This window comes from Bactrocera tryoni, chromosome 2, assembly GCF_016617805.1.
Source record: "Bactrocera tryoni isolate S06 chromosome 2, CSIRO_BtryS06_freeze2, whole genome shotgun sequence".
Lineage (NCBI taxonomy): Eukaryota > Metazoa > Arthropoda > Insecta > Diptera > Tephritidae > Bactrocera > Bactrocera tryoni.
Window position 1 is genome coordinate 58,777,638 of NC_052500.1, and position 23,596 is coordinate 58,801,233.

Sequence of the window (23,596 nt, forward strand, 5' to 3'; positions counted from 1 at the left end):
GTTTAGCGATAGGCCTAGAAGCCGGACTGCTTCCAAACGGAGTCGGAGCAAAAGTCAAAGGCGTGTCAAGTGAATGGGTTTGCAAAGAGGTGGTTAGTGTCACACGAGACGATATTTAATATGGATAAGTAGGAGTTTAACCTGCTAAGATCACTTTGGTTTCACACAACTATTCGAGCTCATGGACATGGATGATGTTTAAACTTCGCGAAGGCCATTCATTGGGAAGGAGTCAATGAAAGTATTAATAGTTCACCTGCGAATGCCCGTCCAGCAAACTTCTTTGATGTTTGCCGCATGCGAAACTGGTGTCGACGTATTGTTCTCTTTAATGTACTTCGGAGACGGTGATTCCAGGTGATTATTGCAACAATAATATCTGCGTAAATATCCCACCAGAAACTGCTTAGCGTGGAGAACTTTATGTTTCTACTTGAAAGCATGGACCTCAATATGACGGTGTTTGACGGAGATCTCAAGAGACATCAAGAGAATTGGAGTGCTCTGACAAGTCTGTACTTTCTTCAGCTGCATCTTGGCGACCATATTGTTCGACCAATGTTTCTTCGCCTTTGCTTAGGTGCGGCCGCCTAGCGGCTTGAGGATCTTATTGCGGGTCTGTATACAAGGAGTGGAGACTATTAACATAACTCCTAAATTATTGGGGTTGTTTACTGTATTTCTTCGTCAAGTTCTCTATGGAAAGGGAACAGGGGAGAGTTTTAGGCTTCTTGCAGTGAAGAAACAAGAAGCATCGAGGAGATAAGCGTTCACTTCCGAGCACATGTAATCGTTTCCAGCCCCCGACGTAAATATTGCGCAATCGTAGGAGATAATTGGTATTTCCATGGAAGAAAGAGACAAAAACCGTGGAACTCTTTTTATATAATTATTTTAGTTTAGAATTTTAATTCGTTATAGTACGGGTGATTTGACGTCTGTTTAGATAAGTTTTGATCTCTCTTTAGCCCTAGAGGAAGCGTGGACTGTGCGATGTCTTTTAGTAGCGTTGTAAGATTGACAGTTCAGAAGCCTTTTAACAAGTCCAACGCTACGCGGATGGTCCTCTCGTACAGTGATTTTTTATTAAGAACGTTAGTTGTTTGAGAGTTGATGATTAGCTGGGACCATATGGTGTGTGAAGGTTGGACGTAACAAGGTCTCAAGTTTCTTAACACTGGCGAAAGGAGAGTTATCCGGTTTCCCAAGTTTAAGTCTAATTACTTATCGGACCGTTCTCCTACATTTAACTTCAAATAATCAACTCATTCCAGTATACAACAGACAGACACTTGATTTTACTCACAAAGAGTTCATCAACATCAAAATAACCGTCGCCAACTTGTTGACACATTAAGTTCAAGTTTGGAACTAACTTACCCTCAACCTTACAGTTAGCACAAATTAATAGTTGATTCATACTAATAGAGACAATTTTATACGGTGTTAGAAAAGTTTGTATAAAGCATACCACAACTTCCGGAATTTATAGCACTGATTTTTTAAATACTTTGGCTTTGTTAAGCAAATATTATTTTGTTGCAGGTGTTTACTAATGTAATCTGTGTAAAACTAGAGAAAACGCTTAAAACTATTAAAAAAAGATACAGTATGGTGACGCATATTAACTTGAGAGCTTTTGATGTGCTTCGTTCATTTTTTTGTTTGAGCGGCTTCTTTTTTCATTCCAGTAACGGACTTAGTAACTTTACGATCAAGCAGGAATGTCAAACCTCCCACTGCTTTTCTCATCCACGTAATATAAAATATATTGGAAAAAGAGATGCCAAAAGTAAACGCTTTCGTACTAGTGATCTGTATCTTTGAGTGCATTACCATCATCAACGAGCCTTTAGGTACCAAATTTTTAAATCGTTATACATATGTCTGATCCAGAGATGGCTCACTGTATGCAGTCATCTGTGCAGCGATAAAGACTCCTGTGTTCAATAAGTAAACAATGCGCCCAGTGGTCAATAGAAATTTTCACAGGGGTAGGATGTCTGCAAATATGAGTTTATGTTTTTATGAATGCATGTTTAAGCCTTGATCAGGCAAAACGTCCAATCAAAAAAAGAATTGCTTAGATGTACAACTTCTCAAACTTACAGCACGAAAGTCGAAACAATGGTACAAGAACCTTCATAACAAGCAAGATGCTAACCTTATTGTGTGCCTGGATTTCACTCAGACTTCTTACGATCACTATCGAGCTAAGGATCTTACGACAACAGATGAACCGATATTAGCCCAGTGTTGGTAAAGTTCCCTGAAGCCCAGTTATCTAGTAGTAGAGTTAATAAGGAGAAGTGAGCTTCGACCCGTTCTCATTCTACTCGATAGCGAGACCAAGGTACCTTTTCTTGCAAAGCTCTTTTTATCTTTACAGCTACCTGCGATTCCGTTGTGGCCTATCACCCAAACTAGTCTTTATCACAAAGTCACCGATGCCATTGATAATGAATGAAAATGAATGCCTAATTCTTTTGAGAATGAGGTATGCACACAGCGACCTATGGCCAATTGTGTCCTGTACCCCTAAGTCCCAGCACATCGATGAAGTTCAATATGTTGTTAAGTTCAAGCGATTCGGAGCGCTATTCGGAAACATGGGATCCGAGGGCATTAATTCAGCGTCTGTAGTACTGCTGTGCAGTCCGGCAGTTTGCACAAGTGGCCAGACCCATGTTGTGTAAGTGCTTTCTGAGTTTGCAGTGGCCGGTGTAAAAGGCAACAAATAGCCTGAATTTATTTCTCGAGAGATTGATTACTATTTTAAACCTGCTGGGATTGTAACTATCCATTAGCAACCTGGCATGGTGCATGCCTTGAAAGTTGTTAAGCCAATGTCTCTCCTCTCGCCTGATCTTTCCTCATACGGAGCCCTCCTTTGCGGTATGAGGAATTCAATCGAAATGTACGGTCTCGATCCTATCATTCATGGTAGTTGTAGATATGGCGAACTTGTCAGCCAATTCATTCCCGCCAGGCAAGCCAATTCCTTTACACTTCTGCGTTAAAAGTTATTTAACTTCACAAGCGGATATCGCTTTTAGTGTCGCTTTCGGACTATCGCTGAATATGGCACATTTTCGTAACGATTAGAGATTAGAGGTCCGAGCCACCGCCCCATAAGTAATAAACTGTCTTACGATCATGGTATACATTCATCTAATAATCCTTAGGTTGCAGCCCCGGAATTTCCCGGCAAGTCTATTGCGCACCATAAGTGCCTTTGCAGCCTTGACTATGCTCAGGTCTACATGCTGTTTCCAGAGAAGTGTAGAATCCAGCGTGAGGCCCAGGTCTCTCTGCCTTCAATGCTGAGACCTTTGTCTCGTGAACGGAACGATTGTGGTTTTCGAGGGGTTGATGTTCAAACCAGGCCTAATCTCCTTTGTACGATGTCACAGCGAGTGTCTACGAATTTTGGTGGCAAAGGCATCAAAGCGGGCAATGTCATCCGCATATCCCTGACAGCGAATTCCATTGCTAGTTAGCAGCTCAAGTAGATCGTCGACACCTAGACTCCATAAACAACCATGAATGCCTAGCTATGAAAGTGGATAATCATTTATAAGATGGAGGAATAGTCATTTCTCTGGAGTAAGAAATCTACTGCTTCTTTAATGGTAGCAACCTCGGCTTGCAAAACGCTGCAATACTCAGGAAAGCTGGATCTGAAGTTAAAAGAGTATTTCTGGTATTTTTACGCTTCGCTAAAGAGCTATTCTGCTAAGACAAAATCGAAAAGCCCTGATTTTTAAGGCAGTTCCTTTATTGTAGGCAAATTTCAACCTTTCACGTTTCATCTATCGATCTTTTTTACAGGCAAATGGGCGGATCGTACCCAAGATATTCGTGTCAACAAAGCTACAAAAGAATCGGAACTTATCTGGGCAAAAAATGTCAATTCAGCACCTTATTAACTTGCTGTTACAAGAACAAAACCATAGAGTCGTGTGGGTTGTCGAATAGACTACGTATCTTGAAATATACGGCTCTGTAACTAACCAGCTCGGTGTATCTTCTTCTTCTTAATTGGGGTAGACACCGCTTACGCGATTATAGCCGAGTTAACAACAGCGCGCCAGTCGTTTCTTCTTTTCGCTACGAGGCGCCAATTGGAAATTCCAAGCAGGTCCTTCTCCACCTGGTCCTTCCAGTTCCAGTGGAGGTCTTCCTTCCTCTGCTGCCCCCGGCGGGGTCTCTCGCTTCCCGGCCGGTCAGCTCGATTTTATGCTTTTCAAAACCATTTGATTAACGATACTAATTTGTGGCAGTAAAAAATCATTAGCAATTTTTTATAGCATATGAATATTCAACATGTGTGTAGAAAACACCACGGATCAAAAATTTAGAAGCAATTGATGTCCACCAGGGTTGACATTCGGTGTGAAGAATGCCGACAGCAAAGCTCCAACAACCTTTTGAAAGCAACTTAGGAATCTACAGCGATTACAAACCATAACAACAACAACGAGCATAACTATACAACTTTGTATAAGCGCGGCCGACTACGAGGGATAAGGTCGAAGAACACTGAGTCATAATTGTCTTCTGTGGTGTGGCCAGAGATAATAAATATGTTTGACTTACTAAAAACTATTTAATATATGTACATATATACATACATATGTGTGTGTGCTGCTAAAAGATTTGGCGAATTTCTCAGAAATTCATGCTCTTATTGAATGTTTGTTATTTGTCTGGGATACGATGGTACATACAAATATGCACATGTACATATATATATTACGAGTTAGGAACTCTGTAAAATATTTCATAGTGATCAAAATATTTGCGGCAAGGCATCAAAGTGCATGCTTTTGTCTTTTTATCTAATTTAAGATGATCTGTTAAGTAAGTATGTCAGTCGGTATTAAATATAGAGCACTTATACAAACGCTATGATGATGTTCTTGGCGTATACTTTTGCTTATATGTAGGAAAATCAGAAGCTATGCCTACACATACATAGTATATTATGCAAGGCTTTTCTCTAATTTTATAAATTGTTAATATTTAGTTATTATATATTTTACTCTACTTGGTTCTATTAGTGGTAAAATCAAAAAAAATATTTAGGAAATATTTCGCAGAATTTTCTCAGATCTTTCTTGTTGATCTGCAGCTTATATTATCACTCAGTTTGGTGGCAAATTAAAGCGAAAAATGAATACACTTATAATATATACTTATTATGCATACATACATATGTATGTATATATATGTAGATATATGGCGGTTTTGACTGTGTAGCAGCGAGACATGCTGGTTTGGATGTAAATATTGGCATTTTATATATCAATTTGCGTGCTGGAGGATAAGAAAGAACTTCAAAAAGTTGCGAGCTGCTGCGCAGCCTAACGGTTACTTCGCCAGCCTCCCGCCATATGAACAAACAAATGTCTCGACAAATTATGGGCGCGCTTTTTATCAAATTGACTGGTCCATCCGGCGGCGAGGCGGTGTGTACCTATATTATGCCATGTGATCGTCGGCATCAAGGCAATAAGCAAATTGAACGTTGAAAGAGCGACAAGATCCGGCGAGCGTAAAAACATACAAAAAGTGCATAAACTTATCAAAAACTTAACAAAATATAACACACACACAAAATTATGCAAAATTAAAATACCAAAAACTATAGAATCATTTCAAAAAATACTACGGATATCGATATCCTGCAAGTGCAGTACGTAACTCAACAAAAGCGAATCGAAAACAAACAAAAAAATGTTGCCACCAGTGCGAAAACACAAGTGCAATTAATTACATCCCGCAATTTACTACATTGCTGGCATGGCGTCTACAGCGCCCCACGAAGCCAGCTATCAAGGTCAATGCACTTTATGCGTCGCTGCGATCCACGACGCCGCCGCCCATGCACTATTGTAACGGTGTTGTTGTGCAGAGCAGCTTTGATATTACCCACCGCCAGCTGTGTCTACCGCCAGTCGTCGGTGATTGGGGAGAGTGGCGCACCGGTGCGCATACCGTCGGCAAAGATCGCGTGTGGTGCCAGGTGTTTGGCAAAGGGCACCACCACAACGTACTCGAACACTTTCAATGTGTTAAGAGAGGTAAATATTGCACCGGGTTTTAAATTACAAGACATTGGCAAATAATTTGGCACTGCTCCCGTTTGGATACGACACCGGCAGCTGGTCAACGCAAGACGTACAGTGGATCATAATGGATGAGATTATGTGTATGGGGAGAAGGCCTTTATATGGCAGGATTTCCGGTGAGTATTCTTGACATAATGTGTTATATAAGATGTGCAGCTGGCTGTAATATCCGGACTAATTTTCATGTCGAGCACAGCGACATCCAGCTGCCATATAAAACAGAATGTTCAAAGCAAGTTCTTGTATGGAAGATTTTATTTGATAAAGTGAGAAAATATTCATGAAGAAACTTTTCATAACTCTGAATTAGCCTGTATTATAGCTGCCAAACAAACTGAACGATCAAAACCGTCTAAATCATACCCTTTATGCTATAAGAAATGCACCTTTGAAGAGTAGTATAGCCTCGGTGCAACGGTAAATGTTTTAACCTACGCATGAAACATGCTGCTACAAGGAGTATAATGGTTTGTTCACCTAACGGACTAGTTGGAAGTCCGGGTGTCCGTCTGTCCGTCCGTCGTCCGTACAAGCTTTTACTTGAGTAAAAATTGTGCTATCTTGATGAAACTTAGTATGCGTATTCCTTAGTAAAAAAAATTACGACAGTGTGAAAATGAATTAAATCAGATTATAACCCCGCTTACTCCTCATATAACGGTACTGTTGAAAACTACTTAAAGCACGATAAATCAGTAACTAAATACGCCAGAAACTTTAAATATTACTCGCGAGATGATATGACAGCCCCTAGGTACCGAATATTTGAACACCAATTGACTTTTTATAGAAAATATTAGCCAATGTCTCAGATTTATAATTGAAATTCAGAGAGAATCCTTTCCTGAGTGGAGTATGTCTGTGTGCTACAAATGGGTTGAGTCAGGTCAATACCCCCCTTAGCTCCATATACCTAATAAAAGATTTTCGAATTTCCGCGTGACCTCATATGTTAGCCAATATGTGAGTTATCTTAGTAAAATTTTCTTATAACGGTGCATATTTCGCCAGCTTCGATTAAAATGAAAATCCCGGCTTGAGAAAACTTTGTGCCTAGATGTCATATAACTAACGAAACTCTATGTACCTCACGGTACTTCCAGTTGCCACCTTAAGCAGTACATCTTTCTACCTAAAGCTACATCCCTTTGCTTTAAGCCTTTCCAGTTGCAGATTCGAGTATCAAAATATTCGATTTATGAAAACAGATCTGGCAGCGCATCCTTGTTTCCTATTATTTTTTCACCGGCAGCAAGCGAAAAATGCGCAGAGAAAGCGAAGATCAATTGTCAAACTTGCTCTGCATTGCACTGGGTTAAGTAAACAAAAGTGAACTCAAATAAAACATTCATTTAAGATAAGTACTTTTCGAAAATGTTATAAATGTAATGAAAGTCCGTCCATTTAAAGTCATTGCTCCATCTCTGCTTTTAAAATGTCGTAGTAACGATCAATAGCGAACGGTTCTTAAGTTGATGAAGAAATAATAACTGACGTACACCTGTAAGCATACTACAGATGTATGCAAAGCAGTATTATCTTATTCAAAACGTCAAAAAGTGTATTTGTAAGAGTGAGAGGCTCAAATAAAATTACAAAATGACTGATCGCAATAGCTTCTGCAAAACTTGTAGAAGTACTGCAAAGAGCCGGCCAACATTTCTCGTCAAACATAACAGAAGCTACATCGTTTAGGAGCGCGACACCGTTTGCGATCATAGCCGGACATAACAAATAGCAAACACTTAATTTGAAAACGTTGCAAAAGTTCTTTTAGAGGGCATAACCTAATTCTAATTGTGATTTTTGTTTTTCAAAGTCATGTACGGGCGATATGAGCAAACTATATACACTACAGCAATGCACTTGAGCTCTGGTGTAATTGGAAATATCATGTACGTATGTATGTACATAAATTCATAAACATTGTCTTGAAATATGATATGAACGAACTTTGTAGAAAACAGGCTACCGGCGTATGTGCTCGAAATGAAATATTTATTTACTTTCATTCATTTAAGTTTATCAAAGTAACAACAACTCTGAATGTGTTTTACAACCCCAACGAACATTACAAATATTCTGAAACAAACGTGCCATTTTGATACGCTCGTGCTATCTTCATAGTGAAAAACACACAAAGTAAATGATATAAAACAATAGTAAAACATTACAAAGTCATGCACTCATAAAACCGCGCATTAAAACCATACAATGCAATTTTTCAAACACCAAATTTTAGTAAGTTTAATCTGCATTATTTTTTCGCCTTTTGCAGTCATTAAATGTGGACCAAAAACGCCATGCTATTAGAGAATGTACAAAATATTACACGAACGAATGCGCACTTTAGGTCGCAGCGGCAGCATCCGATTATAAGCAACGCAGCAGCATTTTGTGCGCGTTACATCCGTACACATATTCGCGCGCGGTCGGACCGGATTGTGAGGTACGCACTGTACGTAGCATATTTATTTATTCTTGTCTAAAATCAAATGTTTTATACATATTATATGTATTCCTACCATACTCGAATGCAACCTTAACCTCACTTTTACATAAATTGCTTTAGTAATTAATTTCAGTTCCCAAGCGATTTCCTTCATTTAATACCGATTATGGCACAGGTTCAAAGTGCGCAGCACATTGGTAAGTTCGTTTTCGCATTGCCAAATTGCAACATCGTCCAACCAAAATACCAACACCGTCGGGGAGCAGCAAACCGTTTATTGCGATTTTCGCCGATGTAGGACCACATGTAGATTGGATTTTAAGTATTGTCGCGAGTGAGGAAATGTTAGCTTTGCATCAAAATGACTTTATGTACTCAGCGCCTTATCAGCAAGATGTTAGTAGCGCTATTATGTACTCATCGTATGCGTCAGGTAAATAAATCAGCTTTTGGAATATGAATTTATTACAATTTTTAATTGTTTGTAACAAATAGAGTTAATGCCGTCATTAATTGAAACGCCAACTACAACAACAGCAGCAACAACGACAACAACCACAGCAATAACAACGGCAGCGGCGGTGATGACAACTACCAATGAAGTAACGACGAACCCCAGCAGCACGGAAGTGAGTTCAACACAACCGCCATGTGTGAGTGCTGCAGACAAAGTTGTTGGTATAAAGACCGCATTGTTGTTATACACCATATCTTACATATTTTTGGCTTATTTCAAAAGCATGCATAGTATATTATGCAAGCAACTTCTTTCGAATGTGCCAACTTATATAATGATATATTCATTATATAATATCATTTTTATAATTTATGCATAATTTAGTTATATCTAAGCTTTGTATAAATGCAAAAGACTGATACGGGATGATAAAACATATGTATGTATGCAATAGGTAACTGATATTTGTTGATTGTTCTTTAGCAAAACGCCTGAAGTTCTAATTTAATTTTCCTTAAAACAGGATCCGACGTGAATAAGCGTTTTATTTTTCAATTTAAACTGTACCCAAACATTCTACTTTTCCCATGTATTTGAGATATGGCATATTTGCAATGCAATTCCCAACGTTCAAAAGCAGGATATTCTAATAGAAATAGCAGTTAAAATTATAATACATATATTCATATAGTACACCATGTCGTATATAACACAGATTGTATAAATCACTTGTAGTAATGCCTGTGCCTATTCGATTTGATAACAACAAACAAATCTGAAATGTAGAGTGCGTTTAGAAGAAAAATCAACTTGAGACGCACACCGTAATATGCATATAATGTTGAATTAAGAAAACATTCACTTTTACTCTCATTAAATTACTATATTTACTTGTATATTATGCTTTTGACAATGAAGCATGTAAACAGCTGATTTGTAACCACCCTTTCATTTAGCAGTTAATTCTATTAACATTTTATTAATTGTCAGCTTAATCTATCAAAACTCTGTACATTTTTATTACATAACCAGAAGAAATATATTGAAATAAAAATAAATATAGAAAGATTCAAATCATAATTTTCAAATAAAAGAATAAAATTATAATCCAAAATTTAATTTAAAAAATTGTTTAAAAAAAATTTTATTTTAAAAAATTTTAAATACGCAAAATTCAATTAAAAAATTATTACAAAAATTATTAAAAAAAAATTATTTAAAAAATGATAAAAAAATATTTAAAATATTTAAAAAATTATTTAAAAAAAAAAAAATTATTAAAAACTATTTAAAAAATTTTTAAAAATTAATTTAAAAAAATTTAAAATATTTAAAAATAAAAAATAAGTAAAAAATTACGAAAAAATCATGTGTTTGAACGCAGCTGCTTGGAAAATACAATGTGGGCAGCCTGTTGTCATATTATGTAGACACACAATCGCTTTTGCATTAGTTTACTAAATAATTATTTAAAAAAATCAGGATATGTGTATATTTACATGATTGTTTATATTATTACTTCATCGCGTTGAATACTTCATCAAAATGTTTTTGAGCAAATAATAAGAATATTAAAATCATTGCTTTGCTGTGCTCTTCAGCTAGAAAAAGGAGTAAGGGTTTATTTAAAAAAAAAACGCGCCTTTAAAGAAATTCACTTCAAGACACAAACGTTTGCGTCCATATTCATTGTATGCATGTATGTTTGTATATATTTAGTTGTATTATTCTGGTTTATGTTAAAAACAGTATTCAATACAAATTAAATATGTAAATAAAATAATTTTTTGAACTGAAGCACATAATTTAAATAATAATAAATGCATTAACGGTATTTATATGGGTAAAACTGGAACTCTTTAAAACTTTAGTTGGCATACATATGCATATATGCAAATGAACGACGAATACTACTTAGTAATTTAAAATTAATTATATTACATTTCACTATTAGCAACATCCAAAACGTTTTTTTTTTACCAAAGGTCCTTTCTTCAGTTACGCGCAGAAAATAACTTACGATTACTGTATAAAATAGTGTAAAATAATTTTTAGGCAGCTATGCAATCAATGTTATTTCAATGAGCTTTTAATTCTATTTAAATGCGCATAATTTGGCAGCACATCAGCTATCCAGTCGGGATTGATTTCGGAAACTTGACGCAGAAAATTGCGTTCGGTCAGCACAATCTCTGTAAATATTACAAATTCCGGCCTATATTTGCCATGGAAGACACTGGACGGGTGTATTCTCGCACGCTGACGTCCAGCTATTGTAAGGTAGGTATTGTCGCGTTGCAGTTCAGCAATATTATCGAACAGACCAATTAGCAGGCACTTGCGCACTTGATCCTGATTATTACCACAACTGTTTAAAGGCAAATCGAGACGCTCAACAATCTCTTGTAGTTGTTTACGCACCTCACGCGCATAGGAAAGATTTCTTGTGTTAAGAAAATTGTCATGGCACCAGAGCTGTGTAAGAAATTTGAGAATAATTATAAATTTTGTTTTTTTTTTTACTTTTTTGTACACTAACCTTAACTTTCTCGGTCTTCAGAAACGCACTAAAGACATTAAGCAGCGTTAAATGATCACCATGTTTGGATGTGAATTTAGCATGCGCCAGAGCGGCAAGCTCGCGTTTTTCATTGCTAGAAACAAACACATTCTCCCCCGACAGCACAGCGACTAGACTTAACATTTCTTCCATGCAACCGAAGGCTGACGCTGATAGCAATAGCTTGCTGTAGCGTGGATCTAGTGGGAATTGTGACATTTGCTGACCCAAGGTTGTCAGTTCAGGTTTGATTTTATAATTTCTTACAGCACCGAGCGCTTCCAACTTACGATAGGCATCGTCTACCGCTTCGGGCGTTGGACGATCTAGAAAATCAAATGTACGACAATCGATACCCAATGCTAACAACTGCAGTACAGTAGAGCAAATATTGCTGCGCAATATTTCAGGCTTTGGCATGTTTTCGAAGGATTCCATTTCTGCTTGTGTGTAAGTGCGATAACAAGTGCCTGGTGCATCACGGCCAGCGCGGCCGCAGCGTTGCCATGCCTGCGCTTGTGAAACACGCACAATACGCAGAGCATCCAAACCGCTGCTTGGATTATAGACACGTCGCTTAACAAAGCCGCAATCGATGACGCATCTTATGCCAGGTATTGTGACGGATGTTTCAGCTATGTTGGTTGCTAGCACGATTTTACGTGAATTCGCGTGTGCGGGTAGGAAACATTCCAATTGTTTGTTCTGTGGCAACTGCGCATAGAGTGGAAATACACGTACTGGACTTAATTCGGCATCATGTGTCTGTAAATAATTTAATTCAAATTACAAGTCGCTTTTAATGTATGAGCACATGACTTACCTTAGCAATTTGACGTATTTGATGCGCCATTGCTTCGATTTCCTCTTGCCCAGTAAGAAAAATTAGCACATCATGACTATAATGTCATAAAATAATTATATTACTTATTTAAGGCAAAAAATGTATAAACATTACTTGACAGGTTCTGCACGATGGAACTGAAATAGCGTCACTAGTGCAGCATTAAGGTAATCTGGTTGAGTGTCTTTAGCATGCATAACTTTTACCGGATAGGTTTTACCCTCGAGGTACATGCCGCGCACATTAAAATACTTTCCAAAATGATCGATATCCATGGTAGCTGATGTAATCACGATTTTAAGTGGCGTTAAACCCCGTTGTCTACGCTGCTTTTGCGCTTCTTTGACAATACCGAAAAGCACATCAGTGTTTATTGTACGTTCGTGGGCTTCATCTAATATCAAAACAGTGTACTGCCGCAACAGGCGATCAGCAATAGCTTCACGCAGTAGGCAACCATCTGTTAGGAATCTTATACGTGTCTGTGGAGAAGTGCAATCCTCGAAACGAACTGTGTAACCCACAGTTTCGCCAAGACGACAACCTTGTTCTTGCGCAACACGACGCGCTACAGTTATTGCGGCCACACGACGTGGTTGTGTTATGCCAATCATACCTTTTTGCGCAAAGCCACTTTCGTAGAGGAACTGCGGTATTTGTGTTGTTTTACCAGAACCAGTCTCACCCATCAACAACATAGTTTCTGAACGTCGCGCCTCTAGTATAAGTCGCTGACGTACTTTATATACAGGTAGCGCCTGTCGCTGTAGTTCCAACTGTTGTTTGGATGGTATACCTTTGCCATTAAGATGTAGTATGCCACCATTCGGTGTAGGTGTGTTGACATTTGATTTTCCATTTGAGGTAGTTGTTGCACTTCCGTTATTCAATTTAGGTGCTTTGATTATAACATTTTCAATGCCATTCACCGGACTTTGTAATTTTCGTTTAATTGGAAAACTAGATATGCTAACACTTGTCTTCGCACCGCCGCCATGCGGTGATTTGACCGGAGTTTTGCTTGTCAACAAATATTTGGACTCCATACCCGTTGACATAAAACTTGTCTGGAGCTTGTAAACTGAGAAATTCCTGCACTTTATACCGCACTTTGTGAAGTGCGCAGTAAATTTGTTTTTTGAAATTCACTAAATTCACGGGAAATTCATTATGCGAAAAATATTGGGAGAATTTATCGCAACTTTTTTTAATTAAAAATAAAAATAATATTGGAGTTTTCCCCCTTCACGCTGGGCGCACGTTGACAACGTTTGACAGTTTGCAAGCTGACATCCCAATTTTCAACGCCATGTGAGTTCTCTGTTATTCAGCGCATAGCACGAAGTTGCCACATTAATTGACTGTTGCTACATTAACTTAAAATTTTTGTATATATCAGTGCTTGGACCAATTGTAAGCGGTATTTACTTCCATATTAGTCTGTTTGGTGTAGAAACATATTGATGTCGAGAGTATAAGGGTAGAACAATATCTGCAAGTTAAAGATTAATGGAAGTGAATAACTTTTCGACAACCGCAATATGTTGTATGTACTTTTTATTTTATTCATTAATGAAAGTGGCTAAATTCTCAATAATCACAATATTTTGTACTTTTTATCTTATTCATATGTTTCAAATAATAAAGGAAGTAATCGATCTTAGATCCTTAGGACCGTTTTCTCAATATCTGGTTAGTAGTCATTTGTAGTTAAGTTCTCATTTGCTTAATCAAGACTTTTTCTTTAGGTAAAGGCATTTTTTTAACTAGACCGCCCTTACCCTCAATTGTAAACGTCCACACATTCCTCAATCAACATGTACATACATACATACATGCTTATGTGTCGAGGAAGTTTGCTACAAGTAATACCTATTATACTACCAGTGTTTTGCCTTTATATCTCATATTTCTATTATAATGGATAGTTCTGCATCAGAACTTTGAGCTTTGAGGTGGAATGATTTACAGTTGAATCAAAGTACTATTATATTGGAAATAGTAGTTTCAAAAATATTGTGGTCTGTTTAAGTGTATTCGTCTTCCATCGGCAGAAATATTTGTTGGATTACATTAGAACTTTGCCAGTTCTGTTTCATAGGGCTTGTTCTTGCATAATTTGTCTTTATTTTAAGGTGCCTCTCGTTTAAAACTTCAGCAAAAAATATATACCATACAAAAACCTAATAACACGACCTTAGCGATTTGCTCAAGTCATCTTAGCAAAAGATAACTTCCATTACCTCTTACTAATTTTTAGCGACTGAAAATATAATTTGTTCTGCTTTTTCATACGAGTATATGTAGAATTGATGAGCAGTAAATGGACGTAGAAATGATACTAAACCCAAAAGATAAATACTAACAACCTCAGCTAATGTTTCTGAGCTATCGTCCGTTGTATTCAATATTAATTTCCGCAGAGAGACATACACGACATATGTGACGTCTCGCATATCCCTCTTAAGAATTTCCCTTCGCTACAATAAGTAATTTTTTTTTCACTCTATATAATTTCAAGCTATTTTTTAAAGAAGATTTCAGGATATGTTATGATGCCGTGTATTTAAGGAAATCGGGCTGTTGTATACGTAAGCTCCAACAAGTTTGTACAGCTGATTGGTTTGGTTTGCGAAGCAAAGGTAAGAAACTAATATTCGTCTCGGACCGACAACAGTTAGTCCGCAGAGTAAAGTATTTCCCAATTATAGTGAAGACTAGTCGCTGATGAGCTTTTTGTGTTGCTAACTAACAATGGAATCCGATGTCAAGGCTAGGCGAATGACATTGTTATATTATCACGAGCCATATTCGAGAACACTTTATGCAGTACGGCCCGTCGAAAACGGCCATGGCCCTGTTTGTCAAGAGATGGTCCCAGTCCCAGTCTCAGTTTTAGGAGCGTAACCAATGGGATCAAATATCTGGTTCTCAAATGTACTATATGTAATAAGAGGTGGGCTTCAAAAGCATCACAAAGCCAGCACTTACAGTCATCTCCACAGTTTACCTTCTGCTAAGGGACGACACTATTAAGTGGAACACTTACGGCTGAAAAACGGCGAAAGGCATTGGTGCAGTTCTGGCAGGTGCATCTCATCTGGGTGCCTGCTCACAAGATTGAAGGCCGAATGAACTAGAACAATAGACCTTAAGTCACGGTGCATTCCTCAACCAGTTTTTATTCATTATTTTTAGTTTGTGACGTAATGATTGAAAGGGGGACCTTGTTTTTAATTGCTAAAGAAGTTTGATTGTTTCGAGGTTCCCAACTTTTTTAAAGACAAAAACAAGAAACTTCAAATTGAATGGTGAAGGAACATTCTATGACATTTTTTTTTTGAAGTTTATTTCTTTCAAATATAGGCAGTGGCTACGTCTCAGAAAAAATAAAATTGATGGTCCATCCGTTGAGTCCAATTTTCGATGACTCGTTCGAGCATTTCGACTGGTAACTGGCGAATGACAAAAGTGGTGTTTTGCTCCAAGGCCTGAATCGAAGCGGGATTGTCCGCGTAGATTTTAAACTTTACATATTCCCACAGGAAAAAGTCTAACGGTGTGAAATCACACGATCTTGGTGGCCAATCGACAGGCCCAAAACGTTATATTATCTGCTCACCGAAGTGTTCTCTCAATAAATCCATTGATTGATGCGATGTATGGGAAGTGGCGCCGTTTTGTTGAAACCAAATGTCGCCAAGATCACGAGCTTCAATTTCAGGCATCAAGTAGTTGGTTATCATGGCGCGATTCATCACCAGCATAATTTTTGAAGAAATATGGACCGATGATTCCACCAGCCCACAAACCACACCAAGCAGTAGATTTTTCTGGATGAAATAGTAGCTTTTCATCCCAAATATGGCAACTTTGCTTGTTTACATGCCCATTTAGCTAGAAATGGGACTCATCGCTAAATAAAATTTGGCTCGAAAACGTCGTATCTTCTTGGACATTTTTTAGAGCCCATACAGTGAAGCGATGTCGCTTGAGATGGTCAAGCAGCTTCTGTTCTTACACAAGCTGTATTTTCAATTTAAGATTTCGACGTGAAATGCGACAAGTCATTCCATACATCAGTCTGAGTTGCTGCGAACGGCGACGAATCATCCCTTCACTGCGTACTGGACGTGGTCTACTCTTCCGAATATTATCCAATAATGAGTGCTGGGTCTCAAGATGCGTGATGGTGTTGGGAATAGTACGCTCAGTACGCCGATTATGTTGACCATAAGTTGAGCGGAGCGCCTAAACACATTATTTACAGAACGGAAATTTTCGCAATAAAGTTGAACAATTTGTAAGCGTTGTTCAGACACGACTCATGCGTGATCTGTCAAAAAAGGCTATTGGAAAAAGTACCTCTACCTGAATCATCCGTTATGTACATATTCTTGCTTTATATGAACTCAATATCAGAAAAAATGTTGCAAAGTATCTTTTAGTTTCCCAAAATGTGTACTCTGAACGAAGCACATCATTACATGATGACAGGGGTGGCCAACTGTGTGTGCGCTTATTTTCAGGAATGAATTCCCTCCATGGAAATTTAATACTGCTAAAGTAAATACCACTATTACTACGGGTAGTACATACATATGTGTTCTTAGGAGTCGCAGTATATCGAATATAACGTAATCTACAGTGGCAATTCGCACGTGGGGTTGGGGTCACGCCGTGTGCTCACTAGTTAAATGGACTCTTTGCACCTCAAGTGGTTGCTCAAATATTAAACGACGCGTATTTACTGCCTGCCACGCTCCCAACCGCTCAGCAATATTCTGCGCTGGCCATATAACAATCAACGGTTGCGTCATTGCCATAAGGAAAATCAGTCTGTACAAATGCGCAGACAATGAGCCAGTCAGTTAATTGAGAGCCGCGAACGTGTAAAGACATCGACGTCCGGGTCTTCGTTGAATGGTAAGACGAATACAAACGGAACGGAACGTCTTCAAGTTCTTCCGGTCGTTTTGAATGGCAGTGATTGTGTTTAGTAACAACAGTAAAAAAAATTTTAATAACAACAGTAAAAGTCATGTGAAAAAAAAGAATTGCATATTACCTATTTGTTTATGATTGAAAATTTCAAAATCATTGATTAGATAAACGATCGTTGGTTGCTGGCAGCACTGTTGTGTTGTGTTATTGTGAAATTTCAATTGCTGACGCCGTTGGTGCGTGTTATCTTAAAACAAGTTACTGATCCTCACGCGATCCATTATAATTAATAGTTTTTGTGTTTCCCGTTTCTTTACAAAATTCTAGTGTGTGTTGGCGAGTGCTTTTAAAATTGCGCTCTCACTGAAAAAATGTCTAACGTGTAAACTACTAGATAAGTAACTAGAAAGTCTGCAATAACTGAGACCGCTCAAAGCACACGATCGCTGTTTAATGTCTTTGATTGTGCTCTACTTGCTGATCGCGGCGGGCAGACACATCGCGAGCGTGCAAGGCGATAATGAGACGCGCCAAACGGCAGTGCGGCGCTTGGTCAGCGCGCCAATATGTTGTCCCCTAGGCTGGTCGTTAGTCAAGATCAATATGGGCTTCTTTCGACCCGAGATCTACGAGTGCCGCAATCTCGCGGAAGGCGACGCTGACAACAGCGCTGCTAGCGGTGACGCTAAGGAAACGCAAACCAGCGTTGACATCTTCGAACGCACCGCGCCGGTCTACGGTTACCGCATACAAGCGCCGGCGTTGGATCAGGGCGGCAATTATAGCGGTCAGCTGCCGCAATGTAATCGCCAAACGTTCGTCTTTCTTACGGGCGACCGTGAGGTGGAGTTGCCATCAAGTGCTTGTCTCGCCAGTGTCGATCAACGTTTGGCGGCCGTTTATTGCCCGCCAACGCGTGGTGAGGCGCTACAAACGCTTAGTGTGGTGCACAAGTGCTGCCCGCTGCATTATGTTTACGATGCGGGTCAACAGAAATGTGTACGCATTGCGGGCACACCAAATTTCCAGCGCTATGGCATATTGTTACAAGAGTGGGCGATCTTCGTCGACGATGTGTTGGCGTGTCCGCAAGACATGGCGCTGGTGGAGTATCAATTGCGTGGCAAGGAAGTGAAATTCATCGATGGCAAAATGGCGATCGCCATACGCGGCGAGTGGAAAAAGTTCAAGCTGCTCGAATACTGCATGGAGGCAATTGAGGGTGCGTCCGTTTGGAGTGATTTTGCCGAGCAACGGTATATAGTGCGTACCTGTCAGCCGCGCCGCGTCTGTCAGGGCGTCGCGTGCATACGTCGTTGTTGCGCCGATGGTGAATTCTTTACGAAAGGCAACAGAACATCCTATTGCAAACGCGACGAGTCGGATGTTAGTTTTCATAGTTTCGAGAGTCTGCAGATTACTGGCAACTTCACAAAACCCGCAGGTAAATTTTTAAATGCAATTACTTAACATGTGTAAAAGTGAAATCAATGCTTGGTGACTCACAAAGAAATTGTGCGAGCGATATGCGTTTGTAACTGTATATGTTTGCGTATAAGCGATTGTTTTATTAATCATAAGCAGACGATTGACAATAAAATTGTTTATGTCTTTACGCGTTATTTTCTAATATCTGCTCAAAATAGATATCTATTTTTAATGGGCAAATAAAATGAAAACTTGCGCAACTAAAAATTTCTCACCTTCATGAAAAATAATTAATTTATGAAGGCACCAACTGATTAAATTTGGTCTGGATTGGTCCATTTAAACTGTGCACGCAAACCGAAGAGCATTTTTTTTATGTTCGTGTTAAGTTTGATCTTAAAAAGTTTGTTTGGCGACTTTTATCATGGACAAAAAAAAAATTTAAGAACAAGTTTGCTTGATTACGGAATCGCTGCAAAAAGTGGCAGAAGTGTTTTTGGAGTTTATCTAATCAAAAACACAAACATTTGAGTGGCAGAAAGCATTTAGTTAAGTTCGTGAAGTCATCAAAACATTTTTCGTTGTCGTAGTGTTGGCATCAAAGATATAGCAAAATAGCTCTAGATCTCTTGTGGATCGACTTAACACATTTTTGGTAATGTTTTATGTATGAATCGTGTGTCGTACCTGAATCTTTTGAACTTGTTATAAAAACGAGGTTGAGTAGAGGTCGCAAAGTGATACTTGATAACGTAGCTGAGCACCCTACATTTATAAAAACATCATTACTGCTGAAGAGACTGTTCAAAAAAAAAATCTGAATCCAAAATGAACCGAAAAACCAAAAATCGATCGAAAATTTGTGTTAAAATTCATGAAAATATATTTTCCCTTAGTCAGTCCGGGTCAAATGTGATCAGATAGCATTTCGGATTCTTATCTAATTTTATCTAATTGCATTTTAATAGTAGCTAAATCGTAGAGTATGATCAGATAGTATGGAAATTTTCAGTAGGTAATTCAATTTTAAGGATATTTCGAATAACAATATATACCGGTACAAGGCTTTGTATTTTCTCATGTTTTAGAGAACAGAGGGTGCCTTGATTGCCTAGAACTAGTATAAAAACTAATATCAGAAATACATATTATATAAATGATTGCCCTTATCAGTAATTTAACCCTAAAAGTTGCATTCAATTTCCTAAAACAGGACGAGTACGAAGACGAAAAGCTTCACACTTATAGTAAAACAAGGAAACGTGAAATTCTTAAAAAAATATGATCAGAGATTGTTTTCAAACAGATTCTACCATCTCTTAGTAAATTTGATACATTTAGTTGCAAGTTATGTAATTGTATTAAAGAACCGGTGAAACTAATTCAGCAAATAAGAATCCGTTTCGAAGAACATATTTGATACCCATCGATATAATGAAAAATGGCTTAACAACTCTACGTGGGAAATACAATTACTTATAATTTTTTTTAGATTTAGTGACACCAGAAAAATTGTATACTATTGCTACTCTATATATATATATAGGTGGTGACATAATATTGTGTGCAGAAAGTTCCTGGACGATTCATAATATGAAATATTAAGAATAATTAAAATGTATTTTGTCACACTGAAATATAGTACTATATCATGAATCCTGCTACATTGCAACATCATTTTTTATTAAGCCGCACACCTCTTCAAAATATGACAATGTACTATGAGCTAAAAGTAGTAAGAATTTGTTAATAATTTTAAAATTCTCAATTTATTCAAAATCTATGTCGTTCCCTCAAAATAATCTTTCCTTGGCCCCAATACACTTGTACCCACGTATTTTAATTCTCGCAAGTCAGTTTCCGGAATAGGCGCTTATTTAATGTGCTTAGCGATTCACATTTAATGTCTTCAATTGACTTAAGGGGGTACTCTCATGTGAACGCACACATTTTACCACTTTTTAGGAAATTTTTTTTTATGCGACAACAAAATTCAATAATTTTACATATCTCACATATAACAAGTAAGGAAGGGCTAAGTTCGGGTGTCACCGAACATTTTATACTCTCGCATGGTAAAGTGATAATCGAGATTTCATTATCCGTCATTTACATATTTTTCAAATACCGTATTTTTGTAAAGTTTTATTCCGCTATCATCATTGGTTCCTAATGTATGTATATATTATACAGAGAAGGCATCAGATGGAATTCAAAATAGCGTTATATTGGAAGAAGGCGTGGTTGAGAACCGATTTCACCCATATTTTGTAGATATTATCAGGGTGTTAAGAAAATATTACATACCGAATTTCATTGAAATCGGTCTAGTAGTTCCCGAGATATGGTCTTTGGTCCATAAGTGGGCGAGGCCACGCCCATTTACAATTCTTAAAAAAAAACCTGGGTGCAGCTTCCTTCTGTCATTTCTTCCGTTAAATTTAGTGTTTCTGACGTTTTTTGTTAGTCGGTTAACGCACTTTTAGTGATTTTCAACATAACCTTTGTATGGGAGGTGGGCGTGGTTATTATCCGATTTCTTCCATTTTTCAACTGTATATGGAAATGCCTGAGGGAAACGACTCTATGAGTTTTGTTGACATAACTATAGTAGCTTCCGAGATATGTACAAAAAAACTTAGTAGGGGGCGGGGCCACGCCCACTTTTCCAAAAAAATTACGTCCAAATATGCCCCTCCCTAATGCGATCCTTTGTGCCAAATTTCACTTTAATATCTTTATTTATGGCTTAGTTATGACACTTTTATAGGTTTTCGGTTTTCGCCATTTTGTGGGCGTGGCAGTGGGCCGATTTTGCCCATCTTCGAACTTAACCTTCTTATGGAGCCAAAAGAAATACGTGTACCAAGTTGCATCCATGATATCTCAATTTTTACTCAAGTTACAGCTTGCTGCGGACGGACGGACGGACAGACGGACAGACAGACATCCGGATTTCGACTCTACTCGTCACCCTGACTCACTTTGGTATATATAACTCTATATCTGACTCTTTTAGTTTTAGGACTTACAAACAACCGTTATGTGAACAAAACTATAATACTCTCCTTAGCAACATTGTTGCGAGAGTATAAAAAGGAATGGTTTTCTTTTAATTTTGTGGTTGAGTCTCTTTACGTTTTTTTCCAAACAAGGAGACTTAAAGAAAGAGCCTTTGACGAGTCTGATGCTTTTTGAGTTTGGTGAACACATCCGATTCGGTGAAGCCTTCTATGTTTACACATTCAACAAAAAAAGATGAAACCGTATGTAATTATAAATTTCCATCAATGATAAAAACACGAAAAACTTACCAAATAGTAACGCATTAAAGTGCTTCACTTTCTACATTTTTAATTAGTCTTCTCATATGCCATTTCGAGAATATTAATATTATTTCTTTATTCAAAGTTTAAACATAAAATTAAATTTTTAATTAAAATAGCAGCTCACCTATACACAACCAACTTTCTGCAAATTTCCTTCAAATACTTGACGATTTGACGAAATAATGAAAATATTAGTTATACATATATTAAATTTTATTCCATCAATTTGTATTTGTTGTTTATATATTGTATTGTAACGTTTTTTACGTACTTACTTGATTGTAGAATAAATTTAATGTACTTTTATGCATTACCTGGTATCGAAGAATTCTACATAAAATTATCTTCAAAGCTTTCTTCAAAGAAAAATGTAAGCGGTGAACCATTATCCCGCTGGGTCTTGATATAATACATGGAATGCATCGTCGAAGAAATAGTTACGCAGAAAGCAAGGCCAACCAGTAGATGGACATCCAGGTGTGTTCTCAACTAATGCATTAAAACGAATTTATACAATCCACCCGAAAAACGACGATTGCTTCTACCTTCGGTTGCTATTGATTAATGTACGCGGTTCAACGTCATTTGAGTCATTGCGTAGTGTGAATGGTACGGTGTGTGCAACTTTTTGAGAAGCAAGCCAGCAATTGCAATTGCTAGAACATGATAATCACTAGAATCAAACGATGTACGATGCGATAGCTACTTCGAATGCAATTGAAGATCGCACACTTTTCGCGATAATCATTTCGACATATCAACCTTCAAACCCGCGTGAATTATGGGATACGAACAAAATGGCATTGCCGAAGACATTTTACATCGTATTGGCTAAGAATTGGAAATGGGTTGATACTTCCGGTGGTTAGCTGCCAAAAATACCGATGTTGTTGACTTAAACTGGAAAATTCAAAGTAAAATTTCTGGAGACTTGCGCTTATACAAATCGATCGATCGTCATTTGGACTCAAAAACCGGACAAAATTATTTAAAGCGATTTTATGAATGAAAATGAATAAAAATGCATGATTAAATATAATAATGCAATATATTAAAATAAAACAAGTAAGAAAGGACTAAGTTTGGGTGCAATCGAACATTTTATATTGAATAAATTTGAGAAGGGGGTAGTGCCGACAAGATTTTATCTATTTTTGCTCATCCCACATACTACTAATATGCTACATACTCAAAAAAATGTTCCCTCGGCTTCATTTAGGTACCTTACATACAATCAGCAATCATATGGAGCAAGGTCAAGTGGATGTCGGTTGTCGGAAAATCTTGGTAATGGTTATTTGAGTGGGGGGGTTGTGTTGGAGGGGTCAAGTTTTCGCGCAATTGTATCTATTTTAGACGCAAAGATACACTGTTATGAATAAAATATGTTCTGCAATTTTCATTGAGAATTGACTCAAATATAGTCGGATATATCCAACATAAAGTGA

General features: G+C 37.7%; 2 protein-coding genes and 1 pseudogene across 2 annotated transcripts; 2 read left to right on the plus strand and 1 right to left on the minus strand.

Annotated features, from left to right (window-relative positions):
* The first annotated feature begins 2,609 nt into the window (after positions 1–2,609).
* LOC120768788 lies at positions 2,610–9,462 on the plus strand (annotated as a pseudogene).
* A 1,231-nt stretch (positions 9,463–10,693) lies between these two features.
* LOC120769167 (ATP-dependent RNA helicase DHX33-like) lies at positions 10,694–13,696 on the minus strand. The gene is made up of 4 exons (XM_040096052.1): positions 12,562–13,696; positions 12,427–12,502; positions 11,583–12,368; positions 10,694–11,518 (listed from the first exon to the last, which is right to left on the minus strand). Exons 1-4 carry the CDS (start codon positions 13,503–13,505, stop codon positions 11,117–11,119), a joined length of 2,208 nt encoding a protein of 735 aa, XP_039951986.1. The 5' UTR covers positions 13,506–13,696; the 3' UTR covers positions 10,694–11,116.
* Positions 13,697–17,278: 3,582 nt separating this feature from the next.
* LOC120768789 lies at positions 17,279–22,081 on the plus strand. Its single transcript, XM_040095546.1, has 2 exons — positions 17,279–18,835; positions 21,975–22,081. Exons 1-2 carry the CDS (start codon positions 17,845–17,847, stop codon positions 22,079–22,081), a joined length of 1,098 nt encoding a protein of 365 aa, XP_039951480.1. The 5' UTR covers positions 17,279–17,844.
* Positions 22,082–23,596: the final 1,515 nt, after the last annotated feature.

Coding starts and splice junctions, on each gene's coding strand:
- LOC120769167 (XM_040096052.1), bottom strand. CDS start 13,505: ATGTCAACGGGTATGGAGTCCAAATATTTGTTGACAAGCAAAACTCCG. Junction 12,369..12,426: donor AAATACGTCAAATTGCTAAG/GTAAGTCATGTG, acceptor AATTATTTACAG/ACACATGATGCCGAATTAAG. Junction 11,519..11,582: donor TGAAGACCGAGAAAGTTAAG/GTTAGTGTACAA, acceptor TTTCTTACACAG/CTCTGGTGCCATGACAATTT.
- LOC120768789 (XM_040095546.1), top strand. CDS start 17,845: ATGTCTTTGATTGTGCTCTACTTGCTGATCGCGGCGGGCAGACACATC. Junction 18,836..21,974: donor CAACTTCACAAAACCCGCAG/GTAAATTTTTAA, acceptor TTTCCAAACAAG/GAGACTTAAAGAAAGAGCCT.